This window comes from Canis lupus, chromosome 19, assembly GCF_011100685.1.
Source record: "Canis lupus familiaris isolate Mischka breed German Shepherd chromosome 19, alternate assembly UU_Cfam_GSD_1.0, whole genome shotgun sequence".
Lineage (NCBI taxonomy): Eukaryota > Metazoa > Chordata > Mammalia > Carnivora > Canidae > Canis > Canis lupus.
Window position 1 is genome coordinate 51426301 of NC_049240.1, and position 18239 is coordinate 51444539.

The 18239-nt window shown below is 33.4% G+C and overlaps 1 protein-coding gene across 3 annotated transcripts in view; it reads right to left on the reverse strand.

Annotated features, from left to right (window-relative positions):
• Nucleotides 1-18239, reverse strand: part of ORC4 (origin recognition complex subunit 4) — an 86765-nt gene that overhangs the window by 47651 nt on the left and 20875 nt on the right. For all 3 annotated transcript variants that reach the window (XM_038565137.1, XM_038565139.1, XM_038565138.1), the window contains exons 2-4: nucleotides 4201-4274; nucleotides 1612-1688; nucleotides 757-847 (exon numbers count right to left, since the gene is read on the reverse strand). In XM_038565137.1, coding sequence (XP_038421065.1) covers nucleotides 757-847; nucleotides 1612-1688; nucleotides 4201-4257 — 225 coding nt within the window. In that variant the 5' untranslated portion in view covers nucleotides 4258-4274. The remainder of the gene's footprint in view (nucleotides 1-756; nucleotides 848-1611; nucleotides 1689-4200; nucleotides 4275-18239) is intronic.

Below are 18239 nucleotides of genomic sequence, written 5' to 3' on the forward strand. Positions count from 1 at the left end.
CAAGGCATCGCAAAAAACAATCTTATTTCTAATTAACATAACTTTATCTAATAAACAATTTTACTTCTGCAAATAATTTTTAAAAAGTATGTTAGTGAGAAACCTAAATTCATTGCATGTAATATAGCAGAAAAGAGCTTTTACATAGCACAAGTACTGAAAATTGATAGTAATATGCAAGAGTATCTTTTTGAGATAACTAAGCAAGTAAGATAAAGAGGGAAAGTAGAAAAGAATTCTAGAACATGTAATTGCACATACGAAAAAATTACTTGAGTTAGGGTTGAACAATAAACAATAATACAATGAGGGGGAAAAAGAATGCATCGTATGACAGTTACCTAATTTATAAATAGAAATAATGCTTACCTTGCAGGGTTAGGGTAAGAAATAAATGATAACACAAATAAAAAGCATAAGGTAAGGTACAGAACATAGATGAAAGGCACCAAGAATGTGCTCAAAAAATGCTAATTTGTTTTTTTCTACTGGCAATCACAAACTCTTCACAGACAAAGGCCATGATGGAAAAAACATCAATTGAAAATCTGTTACTGTGGGGAAAAATAAGGTATAAAAGTTATGCTCAACTCAAATATATCACCCTAAGTTTTAAGGCTTTGCATGTCTTTGATGATTTAAAAGAAAAAAAGCAAACTTAACAAAATAATGAAAATAATAAAAAATATTTTCAGTACTGTCTCTTAGAATCAAGGCACGCCTACAGAAACAAGGATATACCAGAAAGCAATTTACCATGGTCTTTCCTGATCCTCGTGGTCCAATAATGAGAACAGAGTTACTTTCTCCATAGATAGCAGTTCTTTTTAGCAGCTCAATTAAGTGTCTGAAATGACATAAATAAGCCAAAATTTAAAAAGGAAGCTGGAGTAATTTGTAAGATAATACTATTTAAAAGTTGAATTTGAGTAGGCACAGAAAACAGGCATTCCCTTTTTCTCTTTGGGCGCTTAACTTATGCTCCAAATTGTCCTACACAGAAAAACACAGAAGAGAGGGTGGGTCAAAATGAATTTTCTGGAAACCTAAAGAGGAAACCAAGTAAGTCTGTAATATCCTGGCTTTATGATGGTATGGGACAAGAGACAACAGTAGTAAGTCTTGGGACCTTTCACTCTGCAGATGGCTGTCCAATATTAGGTGCAAAAACTCAGAATTTTCTCCATAATACCAGATGGCAGGAGCAACACAAGATTGAAAGGTAAGGAGCTTTTTCATTATCTGCTCTTGCTTTATAATATTGAGTTTCTATTAAAAAAAAAAAAAGAATTTTTTTATTCCTATAAAAATGTCAACCTTATTCAGATAAAAATCCGTGTAATATAAAAATCCACGTAATACAATTTTTGCAGGACGCCTGGGTGGCTCAGCGGTTTAGCACCTGCCTTCGGCCCAGGACATCATCCTGGAGTCCTGGGATCAAGTCCCGCCTCAGGCTCCCTGCATGGAGCCTGCTTCTCCCTCTGCCTGTGTCTCTGCCTCTCTCTCTCTCAAGAATAATAAAATCTTAAAAATAAAAATATAGTTTTTGCAAAACCTAAGGACATCTTTAAATAGATTTATAGCAGACAAAGGGATAGCTCAACTTACTTGTATTGTACTTGTACTCCAAATAAGTTACTCTGTGGGCTCTGATGACAAAATCTTTCCCGTAAAATTCTTTGTACCTGATAAAAACAAAGTGAATAAATATAAATGAAAATGTTACACATGAAATAAAAAATGAATGAGAATATACTTTTATAGCAATTAGAATTAGGTATTAATGAGCCTATTCAAACCTCCCTAAATAACTTGTCTTTAAGAGTTCTGGTACCATTTTCATGAATTGTAAAATTAATGGTTCTTTTTACCTATCTCAAATCCTGGAGGAAGAGTGAGAATTTACTTGTATGGTTCAACAAGAGAAATAATTACTTACTTTAGCCACATTGGCAATTTGAGGGTTGGTTTATTGCAATGTGAATAAATGAATACTTTACTTTGTATGTAACATCTAAGCCACGGAACAAGAACAGGAGAGAATCTAATAATGTAATCTCATCTAATAATAATGCTCATGAACCATACCTCAATCTCTAGAGACCAAACAAATCTAAACTGGCTTAGCTCAAGCCCTATTTATCTGCATCTGTCATAAAAGTCGAGATTCTAAGAAAATAAGTTTAAAAGTTCATATAGTTACTGAGGACCTATTAGAAGCAGAGCATGTTACTACTAAAGAGCATGATCCATGCCTAAAGAAACATTAGAAATAAACAGGAAAGAATACACTGAAAAAAAGTAGTAATTCAGCATTTAAGGAAATACTCGAGTACATGGAAGAAATTAGATTCAGCTCTATCTATAAAATGAGGAATCACTGGAATGAATTAAAAAAAAAATTCTTGGAAGGACCTAAATTTTGAATTTGCCTTAGAATAAGGCCTTATACTGAGTTGTAAAACATTGTCAGATAATCTAGCACAATCTTTAAAAAGACCATTAAAAGCATTCCTTTTCTGCATCTGCTAATACAGAAATCTTCCAAAGACAAAAACCTTAGGAGGCTATTTCAGATTTGGTCCCATCATCAGAAACAAGAAGTTTCCAAGATTATATGCTTCTCTCAGACTGACAGCATGGGACTGATCTTTCATGTATCAAAAAGATAAAATCTGAGTTCTGTTTATATGTACCAGAAGCTAAGCAAAGCAAATTATTCACTGGAGATAAAATAATCCTAACTACCTTTATTTAAGAAGGGGAAAGAATAAGAGAAGTGAGGCCAGAAGAGCCAATTATTTGATTTTAAAATTAGTTTTGAAATCTTAATTTTTTTGGTCTATAAAATAGAGACAATAATGGTTTTCTGGTAGGCCTATTCTCAAGATTAAATAAGGCAACTGACTGGAACATAAGTATTGTATAAACTACAAACACTTAAATGAGCATATATAATCATGTAATAATAATAATACTAATCATAATATGTATTCCTCTACCTAGATAAGATCATTAGAAATCAAAAAGATAAACCACAGTCCTTTTCTTTTTTAAACTTCATTGAAATCTAATAAAAAGGAATAAAATCTAAGGGATAAAGTGAAGTGAAGCTATAGAAAACAGTGAAAGGTTCAAAAATCTCAAAGTGATCTGAGACAAAGGTTAAACAGGTGTACACGTGTATAGAAATTAATCAACCTGCCTGTGAAAGATTTATGCCCTTTATTTGGAAGTAAATTACACTTCAGCTAAAAATTTTTCATGAAACAGAGTTAGTTAAACATTTTCTTTCAAAAAAAAAAAAAAAAAAGTAAGGTCTTCCATGAAGGCATGCCAATAACACACATTTAATTTTGATGAGAAAAAACTATAGTTCTGGTCAAGTCAGATAACAGAAATGCCAGAACAGTTATTATATCCATGCCCTACTTTATTCCTTAAGATATATAGATATAAATATAGATGTGTGTTCAACTTGGAATATAGTATGGACTTAAAATAATATTAAATATTCATGATAAAAACACTCAACATACTAGAAAAAAAAGGCCAACATCCTCAACCTGATAAAGGACATCAAAAAAACCTATAGCTAACAACCCATCAATGGTGAAAGACTGAATGTATTTCCCCAAAATAAAAAACAAAACAATACTGTTCTTGTCATTGTTCTCAATATCATACTGAAAGTTCTAGCCATGGTAATTAGACAATAAAAAAAAATTAAAGTCAACCAGATTGAAAAGGAAGTTAAACTATATTTGCAGATGACATGCTCATATATAAAAAACTAAAGAATAAACTAAACATATTAGAACTACTAAGTCTGACAAGGCTGCAGGATACAAGATTAATATATAAAAATCAATTGCATTTAGACACATAACAAATAAATTAAAAAGCAATTCCATTTATAACAGCATCACAAGAAATAAAATAGGAATATATTTTAAAAAGGAAGTACAGAACTCTGAAGTAAACTGAAATTAGAACACATTTGGAAAGACAGGAGTCAAGTTAGGGTTCCAACTGTCTAGAGACTTACAAAGAATGAAAGTACAGTAAGACGTTCTCTCCCTGAGAATGGAAAGGGTGATTCTTCATGTTAAGGGGAGAATTCAAATTAAGATGACTATTTCTCTGATCAGCTTTACATGGTAACAGACTTTGAGGTTAATGAAAATGCATACTAACCTGTGAAAGGTACTCTGCATGTATTACGTTGTTACTCTTTGATTTACGACTGCTCATTTTAATACACTGAAATCCTTAAAAAACAAAAAAGCATGAATATAATACATTACTGGTTTATAAAGAGATGATTTAAGAATTTACTATTACAGAATCAAAAACACAAATTTTAAAACATGACAATGTCCAATTTCGCAAATTTCAAAAACTCTCAGCTGAATCTCTTGTGGTAATCATTTCACAGCATATGTAAATCAATCATGCTGTATACGTTCAACTTATACATTAATGTATGTTAATTATTTCTTACTAAAACTGAAAAAAACTCAACAGTTCTTGTCTAAGTGTAGGCTTTGACATTCCAATACGACACAGTATATGGTTCTTACAGACAACTAATTCCTACCTTTCCTCTCAACCCAATATTCACATTCCCTTCCTTAACTTAAAAAAAAAAACAAAACAAACAAAAAAAACTGTATGCTTCTTTCATACAGAATGTTTCTCTCCTCATCCATTCCATAGGATCGTCACCTTCCAGAAAGCCTTCGCTTCCTTTCCTTTCTTTAAAATTTTATTCATTTGATTTGGGGGGGGGGGGGGGAGCACAGGCAGGCAGGCAGGCAGGGGGAGAGGGAGCAGCAGACTCCCTGCTCAGGGAGCCTGACATGGAGAGTTCATCAGTCCCAGGACTCTGGGATGACCTGCCTTCGGGCTGAGCCATTCAGGTGCCCCAAGCCTTCACTTTCTTGCTTTACTCATCAAACATACATAATCACTAGAGTAGGTAAAATGCCTCTTCTGTGAACATCCATTTAATTGCCTAAATTTCTCTTCATCCATAATCAAATTACATTTAAAAAGACTGTTCACTTAATTGTCAGTATCCTCAAACTAAGTACATTTTAAAATTCTGAGCATTTAACACAATATCCAAATAAAATCGGCAATGATAACATTAATGAAAAACATGTAATAATAAAAAAAGAGAACTTTTAAAAAATCCTTCTTCAAAAAATAAAATCCTTCTTCAAGGCAGTATATTCACAGATAAATATCTCTGGCTAAAAATCTAATTTTCTTAGCACTGATTTCCAATAGCAATCCTTTACTAGTCTGGTAATAAGAACCTAAGCAGTGGTTACTTATATACCAGGAATTGTTAAAAGTGCTTTGCATTTAACTCATTTAATAACTTAATGACTCATATTTATTAATTTTACATACTGACAATTAGTTGCCAACCCCTCGGATGCTGTTTTATTCTTTTTTGGAAAGCTAACAGGATAGCATCTGAGCAAGGCCTTGACAGACAGCAAGGAAATCTGTCTCCCCCTTACTATATAACCCATGTAGCCAGGGCCTAAACTCCGTAGGGCTTCTGGCTCCAAGCTCCCACATTGGAAACTCAAGAACAGAGTAGTCAATTGTTGTTTTATCACATAAGAATACTTTTTCTTAGAAGAAGAGCAGTCTTCTCAGCTGCCCTAGGGTACACCTTCTAGCAGCCTAATACCTATGCAAGGCACTCTGAGAATCTTCACATTAATTATTTTTACTTTATTCTGCTTATTATTTTTTTCCTTAAACAAGAGCTGCATGTATAGGGAAAACCCTTTCAGCAACATGAAATAATATCCTCATTGTGGCTTAAAACACATCTGACATAAAAAAGGTCTAATAAATCAACATCTGACCTAACAAAAAGTCAATTATTGTTAGACAAAGAGCGTCAAGTATTTGTATCTTTTATAATTGACTGACAGCTTGCTAATAACACATTAAAAATGATTAGGAATATATTCTCCTTTCTGGAATTAGGGTAGTATATTTCATCTTTTATTTGCTGCTTTCAATAAAGACTTGAGGTTTAAGAGGAATATTTCAAATGAAGATTAAAATTACTAGTCAATATGTATGCTTTTACTTCTAACACAATTTGCCATGATTGTAATACTTTCCTTACTTATTTCAAACTTAAAGTTACTAGATGCATTTAGTATGTCTGAAAATTTCGGCACTATAGACTTAAATGTTTTACTGAATAGATGAAGAAGAGGTTTTCACTTTTTAAATTAAACCAGAAAAAAGTAAAAGCATGGGAAGTGAAGATGAAGACACCAGAGTTTTTCTAGAAATTTTGTTTTTCTTAGAAAGGCACAAGTGATGAAATTAAAAATATTATTCAACTCAGAACTGTAAGAAGTCCAGAAAAAAAATTTCTATATAAAATTTAATATAAATGCAAATTCCTAAAGAGCCAAAGAAAAGCAGAATTAAGACAAATGAGACTAAGACTGATGGTAATACTGTGTCCTCAAGAACTTTGTTACTAACTACTAGCAGGACCAAGATTTGGGTTCTGGTTTTGTGGTGTCCCTTTACAAATTAACTTTCCTAAGTCCCAGTTTTCTTCTCTGCAAAATTTGAAGTAAAACTATTATCTAATTCAAAGAATATTGTGGGGGTTAAGTTAAATGGTTTACCTGATACGCCATGCTATCAAATCCCACGCACAGTGACACAATACCCTTACTAAATTACCACATTACACTAGAGAGAAGAACCAAGAGGAGGATGGGGGAAGAGGAGGAAGCAAGAACACAGAATCTTGTTCTAAACAATTTCTTTGACAGTACTTCTTTGACAATGCAATAAATACAAAGTGCAAATTCAACTAAGGCACTGTAGTATCATGAAAGCATACTTCAGTGGCATACATTCACTGAGTTTTCCCTCAATATAAAAAATGCTGATTTGAATACTAGTAATAAAAAGAAATTATGGGTAGATCAATCTATAGTTACATGGATCTCAAAGACCTCAAGTCAGTAATGGTTAAGAAGCCACTCTGAAAAGCAGTATGCGAGTTCCTCAAGAAGTTAAAATTGGAGCTACCCTACAACCCAGCAATTGCACTGCTAGGTATTTACCCCAAAGATACAAATGTAGTGAAGTGATATGAAGGGGCACATGCACCCCAATGTTTATAATAGCAATGTCCAGAATAGCCAAACTATGGAAAGAGCCAAGATGTCCACTGACAGATGAATGAATAAAGATGACGTGGTATATAATGGAATATTACTCAGCAACCACAAAGGATGAATACTTACAATTTACATTAATATGGATGGAAATGAAGGTATTATGCTGAGCTTAGAAATAAGTCAATCAGAAAGACAATAATCATATGATTTCACTCATATGTGGAATATAAGAAACAGCAAACAGGATCAAAGAGGAAGAAAGGGAAAACTGAATGGGAAGAAATCAGAGAGGGAGACAAACCACGAGAAATTCTTAACTCTGGGAAACAAATTGAGAGTTGCTAGAGAGGAGATGGGTGGAGGATGGGGTAACTGGGTGTAGGGCATTACGGAGTGCATGTGATATTACATGCAACTGATGAATTACTAATCTCTATATCTAAAACTAATAATGTACTGTATGTATATAAACCTGAACTTAAATTAAAAACAAAAACCCGGGCAGCCCTGGTGGCGTAGCGGTTTAGCGCCACCTGCAGCCCAGGGCCTGATCCTGGAGACGCTGGATGTGGTTCCGCGTCAGGCTCCCTGAATGGAGCCTGCTTCTCTCTCTGCCTTTGTCTCTGCCTCTCTCTCTCTCTCTGCATCTCTATGAATAAATAAATAAAATCTTTAAAATAAAATAAAATAAATAAAAACAAAAACCCAAACCAAACCAAACCAAACCAAGATAATGATTGCTGGGCAGCATCCCCAGAGCTTCTGATTTAATAAGTTTAGAGTAGCACTTCAAAATTTGCATTTCTGATAAGTTCCCAGATGATGCTCCTATTGCCAGTCTCAGAACCATACTTCATGGTAAATGAACAAATAAGCTAGAAGGCTTCCTATTAGAAAAATAGATAACAGAGCATAAGCCCAAGTGGAAAAAGTTAAAGTTTTTCTTCCAGTTACTGAAAAGTAATAAAGGTTTTGTCCTATCATCTGATAATTCAGGGAACCTCAGAGGATATTCAAATAAACTCTTTAAGCAAAAAAGTGAAATACAGAAACAAACACTTGCTTGGATGTTGTATATTTATGTCATCCCCTGATTAAAATAAAACAAAACAATACAAAACAACTTTCTTTCCTGCAAAGAACTAAATTATTTTGACAAATATGTTTTAATAGCATAGAAAACAATGTTTTTAGTTTTTGATTAATCAGTATTTCTTGGGAAAAATTAAAATCCCTAGACTAAAAAAAAAACAAAATTAAGCAAAAATAAAAATTAGTACCTAAAAAATACTTTAAAAAGTAGTTAGCAAGCCATTACCGGTCTCAGACTGGTATCAAACAACATGAGAGGCACCTAGTATAAAAACAACAAAAAAAAAGGATGTGCTTGATTCAGAAGAGAGGGCAAACATTTGCTCTGATAAAGCCAGCTAAATAATGGTGCTAACTGAAGATTACAGCCTCACAGTTCCAATTACAAGATGAAAAAAGCACTAATGGTGTAGCAGTTGGATAGGCTGTGTCAGTTACTATGATGCCAAGTGGGTGGTAGGTGGCAAAGAGCAAGTAGTTTTTAGGAAGACATAAGCAAAAAGGATGAATGATCATAAAAAATAAAATAAATCCCAGGGCAACAGACTTGACTCTTCAGGGGTAGAAACCCTCTCTACTACATATTATTATTATAATACGTAGAGGTGGAAAAAAAACTGGATTAGTGTTACAGAACATGCCTGTAGGGCTCTTGGTAATGACAAAAAGGTTCTTTTTTAAAAAACCTGAGCAACTTAGGTCTGTGTTAGTTTGACCACTTCCCTGGACATAGATCTCCTGAGCATTAAGTGTCACATTTGAGATCATTATAGCTGTAGTGAAAACAAAATGGAGAAGTTCATTGTTAATATCCACAGAAGAAAGATACTTTTCTTCCCCAAAGGCCAGGTGCTATGAACACTGCCCAGAAAGAGATGACTGCACCAAAATCCAGGCTGCTCATCACAGAGATCCTATTAAGAGCAGTAAAAAAAATAAAAAGGAAAACAAAAACCCTATCTTTTCTAGAAAACCCTATCTTTTCTTTTTACTTAATGTTTCAATGCATTGGTCTTGGTGAATACATATGTAACCTAGTAAACTACCTGCCTTTATTTATTATATGTGTTTATGTAAGAGTGAAAGTTGACTCCAAATTATATAACCTTTTCTTTATATATTACCACCAGACCAAATGGTTCAGAATACAAAATGGAAATGACTACTTATTTTTTAACCATACAGGGACAATCAACATGGATAGACTATAATCCCTCAAGTCAGATTTATTTTTTTTAATTGAACTAGAGTTTGCACATAATGTTACATTAGTTCCAAATGTAAAATATAATGATTTAATAACTCTAAACATTATGCTCTGCTCACAAGGGCAGCTACCACCATCTGTCACCACACAGCACTATGACAATACCATTGAGTATACTCAGCTGTGACTTACACATTCCATAACTGGAAGCCTATACCTCCTATACCCCTTTACCCATTTGTCCATCCTCCCACCATCCCCTTCCCCTCTGGCAACCATCAGTTTGTTTTCTGTATTTCTCAGTCTGTTCCTATATTTTTGTTGTTGTTGTTGTTATTTACTTATTTGTTTTGTTTTTCAGATCCTACATGTAAGTAAAATAATTTGGTATTTGTCTTTCTCAGATTTCACTTAGTATAACGCCCTCTAGGTCTATGTATGTTGTTGCAAATAACAAGATCTCATTTTTTTTTATGGCTGAGTAATACTCCATTGTATATATACCATTAATCTGAACAAAAAAGTCAGATTGTTTTTAAATCTAGCGAATTGACCAAATATTTCTCAGCTTGTTGATTAGCAACAGCATATAACATCTGCATTGTAACATAAAACCTGATTTTGAATTATCAGTCTTAAAGGACCCAGAATTATCACATCTTCTGAAGGCACAGATTATGACACCTGCTTTGTATAACCACCAGCTAGAGCTGAAGCTGCTCAATAAATTACTGAATTGATTTAATAAATATTTCAAAGTAAAAAACATATTGCTTCATCAAAATAATACTGTTGTTTTAAGTCCTTTCATGTCACAAATTTTAGGCACTCATCTTGTCAGCTGCGTAAACTAAATATAAATTTTTTGGTAATATAATTATATGGGGATAACATTCCATGACTAATTTGACCCAAGAAAATAGTAAGATGGCTATGCAATGTATATTTGGCATATTCTCCAATTTCCATGTGTATATGTGTGAATTTCTGCATGCATATGTGTATGGGTAACACATATGTGTGTCTATGTATACATATAAAGGAGTTTATGGCTTCAATTTCAGAGAGTGCTTAAAGGAATATGTATTTACCATATTAAACACAAATTGTCACTGGGTGACATTACAAATAAAATAGAAGATAATACAACCTAAAAAAGGATTAAATATTTAAATGTATACGTGCCTCCCTGTATTTTAGTTAATGAGAAAACCGAGTAGCACAAGCTGATAAGGATTATCAATTAATTCAACAAATGTTTAGTGAATCAGTATGTATTATAACGCTGTGGGAAAACCACTATAAGAGAAATGAGTATTAAAGTTGGTCTCTATCCTCAAAAAGCTTAAAATCTGATTGGAATAAGATATATGAACATAAAAATAGAAAAGGCAGTAAGAGTATAAAACAAGGGGTAAACTCACAAATTTAGTAAAGGAAAAGACCTTAAAGAACATATAGTCTGCTTTTTTATAAGAGTAGAAATTGAGCAGAGATTTTTTTTAAAACCTGCCAAGATCATACAACTTACATATAAGCAGTAGTTGTTACCTCTAGTGACACTCAATGCAGCGTTCTGTTAAAGTGGCAAGAAAAAAAAAAACTGTAAACATCAAAAAGAGCCATCAAAATCATCACTAGGCTTTTCTCTAAGTGAATAAAAATATCAGATGAATGCATTCTTAAAGAAAATTCCTAGTATCCCAGATGTTCAAGGCCGACAATCTAGTTTTTTTCCAAATGTGCACCTGTATAGTTTAATAAACATGTGTATTTTTATTTATTTTTTAAAAAGATTTTATTTATTTATTCCTGAGAGACACAGAGAGAAGTGGAGACATAGAGGGAGAAGCAGACTCCTCACAGGGAGCCAGATGTGGGATTCAATCCCTGGATATGGATCACATCCTGAGCCAAAGGCAGATGCCCAACCACTGAGCCAGCCACCCAGGCGTTCCCTAAACGTGTATTTTTAAATTAGGTAACTTTAACATCAGAAAGTAACGTGTTTATCATATAAACTTTGGAAAGCCAATAAGGAGTCATGTGGATACGGATCCTGAGCAAAATGAAATCAGAGATCCCTATCCTTGTAATATTTATAAAACACACAATGAAAAAGAAATGCCCTAAGGGCATTATGGGAAGATGGATTATGGAAAGTAGGAAGCACCAGGAATCTCCACTAGAAAGCAACTGTACAGAACAGAATCTGATATAACTATTTTGGAACTCTAGAGTCTATTTAAGGTTTGTAATATCCAGAGAAAGGCTTGGAAAGCATATTGCCATTAATTTTGGTTAATTTCAGCTCTTTGCTCAGTAACAGCTATCCATCCCCCAATACTGAGCCCAGTGGGAGGCAGCTATGAACCTGTTACTGGAGTTCTTGCACACAGCTTGTGGTCATAGAATGGGTAAAACGAATCCTAAGGCCCAAATGTCAGAGATTTGTGTTGATGGTGGTCTCTCATCTCAGAGAAATAGACAAGTTGCCATCATTATTCCATTTCCTCTTATTGTTGGAAGTCCCTCTTCCTTCTGAGAAAGACCTTCCACGGGATTTAAAAGTCCAGTGCCACTTTTCTCTCCAGTGTTTACTTTTTTTTTTTTTTTGAGATACAGTGCTTGTTTGCTGGAGTGCAGAGGCAGGGGTGGGGCTACAGTGGAGGGGTCAGAGGTAGAAAGAGAATCTTATGCAGTATCATCTTATGCAGTATCCATACCAAGTGTTGAGACCGACATGGGGCTCCATCTCACAACCCTGAGATCAAGACCTGAGCTGAAACCAAGAGTTGGATACTTAACCAACTGAACCCCCCATGTGCCCCTACTATTCCTCTTTTTTGGGAGCCAGAGATTAAAGATTAGGACATTAAAAAAAAAAAAAAACTGCATAAAATCGGGGAATTAGAAAGTCATGATGCATGCCCAGGGAAAGGTACAGGGTTACAGGGACTTGAAAGACCTTAGTTTTATCCCTTAAACTGATCTTTGGCACAGGGACACACTATAACAATTTAAAAAGTAAAATAATAAAGACAAAAAAAGCAGCAAACCCTGCTGAAGGGAGAAATCTGATTTTCAAAGCTACTAAATTATTAGTTTCAAATGACCGTTTGTAAATAGAAAATACCAAGACATACAAAAGAAAAGTATGCCCCTAATCTTCATGTTGTTCAGGGGCCAACAACACTTCTATTTCAAGAGAAGAGTCTGTTAAGTGACAAAGTTAAGGAAAAAAAAAAATTCAAGAGGTCTATACTATAGTAATGTGAACAGACACTGTAACACTGTAAACCAAAGAAAGCATTTACAAGAGAAAACAAGTGAGAATGTGTCCTATTTACTTAGTTTTCAAAGCTGTCCAAGTAGGTCAAAGGTACAACAAAAGAATTTTTCCTGCCCTGCAGATGAACAAGCTCCAAGCTAATTGGTGCAAAATAATCCTCTCAGGTAAAACCAGTACTTACAGACTTTTACTTAAAATACTTACCTAAAAAATTAAAATTACATTATGCTTAGATAATATTTAATACATACACTGACATTAATATCTTCACTTGATCTGTGTTAGCAAGTCATGTCATGTCACTAACAGCAACCTAGGAAACCTAAGAATGGGAGTTAAGTAAGAGATAGGTTAAAAGGGACACCACAGGGCATCCTGGTGGCTCAGTGGTTTAGCGCCTGCCTTCAGCCCAGGGCCTGATCTTGGAGACAGGGATTGAGTCCCACGTTGGGCTCCCTGCATGGGGCCTGCTTCTCCCTCTGCCTGTGTCTCTGCCTCTCTCTGTGTCTGTCATGAATAAATAAGTAAAATCTTAAAAAAAAAAAGGGGGGGGGGACACCACATGGTTATTCATGTTGAGCTCATTACTACACAACATAGGTATATGAGCTCACTTGAATAGAATTAATGAAGCCAGCTAACTTAATGTACTTAAAGATACTATGATGTTTTAAATGAAAGTGAAGCAATTCGGGATCCCTGGGTGGCGCAGCGGTTTAGCGCCTGTCTTTGGCCCAGGGCGCGATCCTGGAGACCCGGGATCAAATCCCACGTCGGGCTCCCGGTGCATGGAGCCTGCTTCTCCCTCTGCCTGTGTCTCTTTCTCTCTCTCTGTGTGACTATCATAAATAAATAAAAATTAAAAAAAAAAAAAAAAGAAAGTGAAACAATTCAAACACTCCAAAAAAAAACCTGTGATCTTTCCTGGAATGAAAAGTGCGGCCTATCAAAAGCATATTGCTAAATAAATAGATAGATAGATTAAAAAAAAATACATAAAGTAAAAAAAAGTACGGCCTATCAAAAGCATATTGCTTAGCAAAAATAAAAATAAAAAATAATAAAGTAAAAAAACTTTACATAGAATCTTAAAAATAGAGATAGGAAAGAAATGGATTTTTGAAAGAAACTTGTGCTATAGAGAGAGCATTTTGAAAACCCTTTTATTTCTGATATTGTGGCTGAAAATGATGTATTATCTGTAAAAAATTGTCATAAATAGGCATTAAAAACACTTATAAAGAGAACTAACGTGTATTCCTATGAAGTGCATAAATAGGATTTATGTCCATCTGTTAAAAACATAACTTTTCAGTTTGGAAAAACAAAATTTCATGAGAAAAGATGAAATTTAGTAGAATTCCTACAAACTGTGTAAAACTGGTGGATAGGATTGAAAATGAAAAACGTACAAATTATTATTTTTTTTTCCAACAACCCTCTTTTGGACAAAATCCTAAAGTTCCAGCAGAGAGGAGTATGACTTTATGACATGAACTCTTAGTAAAATAAGATAAAATAAAATAAAGTAAAATAAAAAGATTTCTCTACGATGATGACTAAAGAAAACACTAAAAATAATAATACTATCACGAATCTTTGTTTATGCAAAAGCAAAAATACAAATTTCACTATTGTTTACTTAGTGTCTAACTCAGTATGGCTGACATTTTTCAAAGAACATTAAGAATGGTCAAAAATGTTAGAACTTTGCCTCTCCAGTTAGAAAAATGTTCTTGATTGGATAAACAGTCAAATAATGTAAAATGAAAGACACTTTAGGAGAAATCTGTGGGTAGTTTCCACGTTTTGTTATTGTTCTTTGAGATGAAACTGAGTAAAGAATATATTTGAGCTATTTTTCAGCCAGGCAGAATTAGTTTCCACACTTATCTCTTGCCAGCTGGAGTGTTTGTAGCAAGGAAAGGATTAAAATATAATTAAAAGAAAGGCTGAAGGTGGGACAAATAAGGGACAAACAGGTATAAATTCCAGGTATACTGACAAGCAAACATATTCTTAGTACTTCTTTAAAGGATCAGGTGAAAATGTTGTCTATAAAATTAAGTGGGTTTAGTTAAGGTTGGGCACAGTCTCTGGTAAGATGTTTCCCTGAGCTCCTCCTCACAGCTGAAGAGTAATCTCAAATAATTGCTTTTTTTGCATGTGATTTCTAGATAAAGCTGTCCACAGTAGAATTATTAGTTACTCCTGACAACTTTATATATTTTTTTCTTTCCATTTGTTCCCAGTGAATATAGAGGGGAAACAATTTACTTAAGAAATCACTCAAATCAAATGAATCCAAAGTTTTAACCATCTTTAGTCTAATTATATAACGACATGCTATTTTCTTCACTGATATTTTATAATGTCTAATATTTTATATTCAACATTCAAAACTGACTAAATAATTCATACTGAAAGGTCTGCAATTTTCCAGAAAAGCCATGTTCTCTCTTATTTCTTAGTTTTCAATTCTATATACCAATGTGCCTGGAACCACATATACATATGGAGACATACCCATACACCTAATACATGTATATACATGCATACGTACATACATATATGTGCAGAGATACGTACACATATGAATTTTTTAGTAAATGTATTTACTTTGCAAAGTACCTATTAGAATCCTGACATTAATGAATATGCTCCCAGAGTTGTTTCTAAGAACACCAGTGGATCAATAGTCAACAAAATAAGTAAACGCTATCAGTGGGAAAATCATGAACTTTAATGACACAAAATCTTCAGGTAAAAAAGGAATTTATAAGTTACTACAACATTTATGACTATTAACCATGAAACATCGTATGTATCAATTTTGTATCAGTGTAAAATAAAAACTTTTTAAAAATACACCTTTAAAATCTATTCTGAATTATATAGGCTAATGAAAGAAACACACATTTGCAAATAATCTAGAAATCCTTTCAGCTTTTGAAATCTATTATATCATTCTACTGGCACTGACTTATAACTACATCTTAAATGTCACACAAACCAACAGTACCCGATTTTCTCTGAACACATGGAATCTGACTAGCAATATGCTGAATAAGAAGAGGAATGAAGCTTGTGAACCAAAGCTAATGTGTTTACTTGGATGAATAAACAGTATAAAGGCAACAAAGACCTGAATCAATGAAACATCATTTCTTGGATGAAGGAAGGTATCATAATAGGACTTAATATTTAAGACCTAGGCACTAAAGTCAGTAAGAAGAGAACACATGTATATACTTATTTTTTTTTTTGAAAAACATATGAGTATACCTTATACTCTTAAAGTATAGTATTGTACAGTATTGTACTTGCAAGAGCAATTACTCCAGGGTGTATGTTCCTTTAAAAAGAATAATAAATAGCATCCTCCCCACTATTTGTTTTTTTTCCCTTTGACATGCTCACAGTTGAATTTATGCAAATATAAATATGATATGCTACAACCCCAGTGAACCAATTAGCAAATGTTAATTAAACTACTTTTAGAAGGAAAAAACTGAAAACAACACTGTCTTAGATAGAAACCACTTGAGAATCCCTAGAAATTATCCCATGTAAACTCGAAATCTTATAATTTACCCTAAAAACTTTAAGAACAGTTTGTTGTTTCTAATGAGACTCTTCAGCTTATGCACAAAGCATAAGGAAACCATATCCCTACAATATGAGTACTAGGGCCCAAGATTATATTCTTCCATTGTGTCTGCTAATGAATATACAGCCCCTATCCCTCATCAGCATGCTTAGATAACTGCCATGACAGTTGAAAAATCTCAGTTTAAACATTTATACTGTAGTAAGATCTCTACAAGTAATTGGATTTTTTAAAAAAGAGTACACCAAAAAAGTTTTTTTTTCTTTTGCTATAAAAAGACAGCTTAGAATTTTTTCTTACACAACGTTGTACAATACAGAGGAAAACTTCATCTTTTTGAGACTCCAAACCAGAATTTTCAGTAACTTACATTATTCTTTGTACTGCAAAATAGCTGTTCATCATGATGACTTTAAGACAATATCCAAAGTGTCTTCATAAAAGTTATACTCACTTGTTTTTAGCAGGATCATCAAACATAACTCCCTCATTCTCACATATGAAAACATTTGAGCACAAATTTACTCAGAAATCCAGTTATAGTCAGAGATTGAGGTTAAGCACTCAAGTGTAATATATCTATCCTTTTCTGCAAGCCACCCCCACTCAACTAAGGTTAAACTGATGATCAATTGTGAACAGACAGGTTCAAATATACTGTTTCCTTTATTCTTATGTAAACACCATTCTCTGTTCTGAAAAAATTGCTATTCTTTGACTACTCTTTACCTCAATTGATTCTTTGAGGTAAAGAGAACAACAATAAAAACCACCAGCATTGAAACAAAACTCACAACAATAAACAAAAGTACACAATACCTAGAAAAAAAAATACAGGCCTTTGGACTTTATTCTATGCACTTGACATAGAACAAACTAGACAAAGAGCAGAAAATATAGATATATGGCTCACACAGAATTCATAAACAGAATCAACAATTCTGGATCAAATATTAGCTAATAGCCTAATAAATAAAAGATAAACTACCTTTTAGAAAGCTGTAATAAGCTTTTAGAAAGCTTCAATTTATAATAGAATAGGTATCAAAATAAAACCAAGACTATATCCCCTCTTACTAGTACTAATATTATTCTAGAGAAATCAAGCACCAATAAAAAAAAATCCCACTAGGATAATTTTATGTGGTTTTTATATATGAAAGGAGTTTTAAACTTTTTTCTTCAAAACAAAGTGAATCTGAAAGATTCCTTCAATCAGTAAAATGCTAAATTTTAGTTCTCCAAACTCATTTCAGCCATTGGAACATGTTTATATATACATCGTTAAACTACATATGCTTACTAATGAAAATACATCTACTTCTCAATCAGAGATTATTGTTTGGCCAAGTATCTGTAATGAGCTCTTATTTCAGTGACAAACTGTAGCATCCTATAATTGTGTTAATATAGTGAACTAATAAATAAAAAGTTCCATTATTTAACATCCCACTTTCCTAATTAACTACCATAAATGGGAAAATCAGTAAGTGATATTCTGAGGTTAATACAAAATCACTTAACGATAGATAGAACAATCCAACCAGCAGATATAATAATTGTAAATATTTATGCACCCAACATAGTATCTAAATATATAAAACAACTAATAACAGATGAAGAAGAAATTAACAGGACTATGACTTAGATGGACCTAACAGATATATACAGGACATTCCCGTCAAAACCAGCAAAATATACATTGTTTTCAAGTGCATGTGGACTTTTCTCCAGAATAGATCATGATAGGCTACAAAACAAGTTTCAGTTCAAATATTAAAATCATGTCATGTATCTTTTCCAATCACAACAGAATGACAAATCAATCACAAGAAAAAATCTGGAGAATAC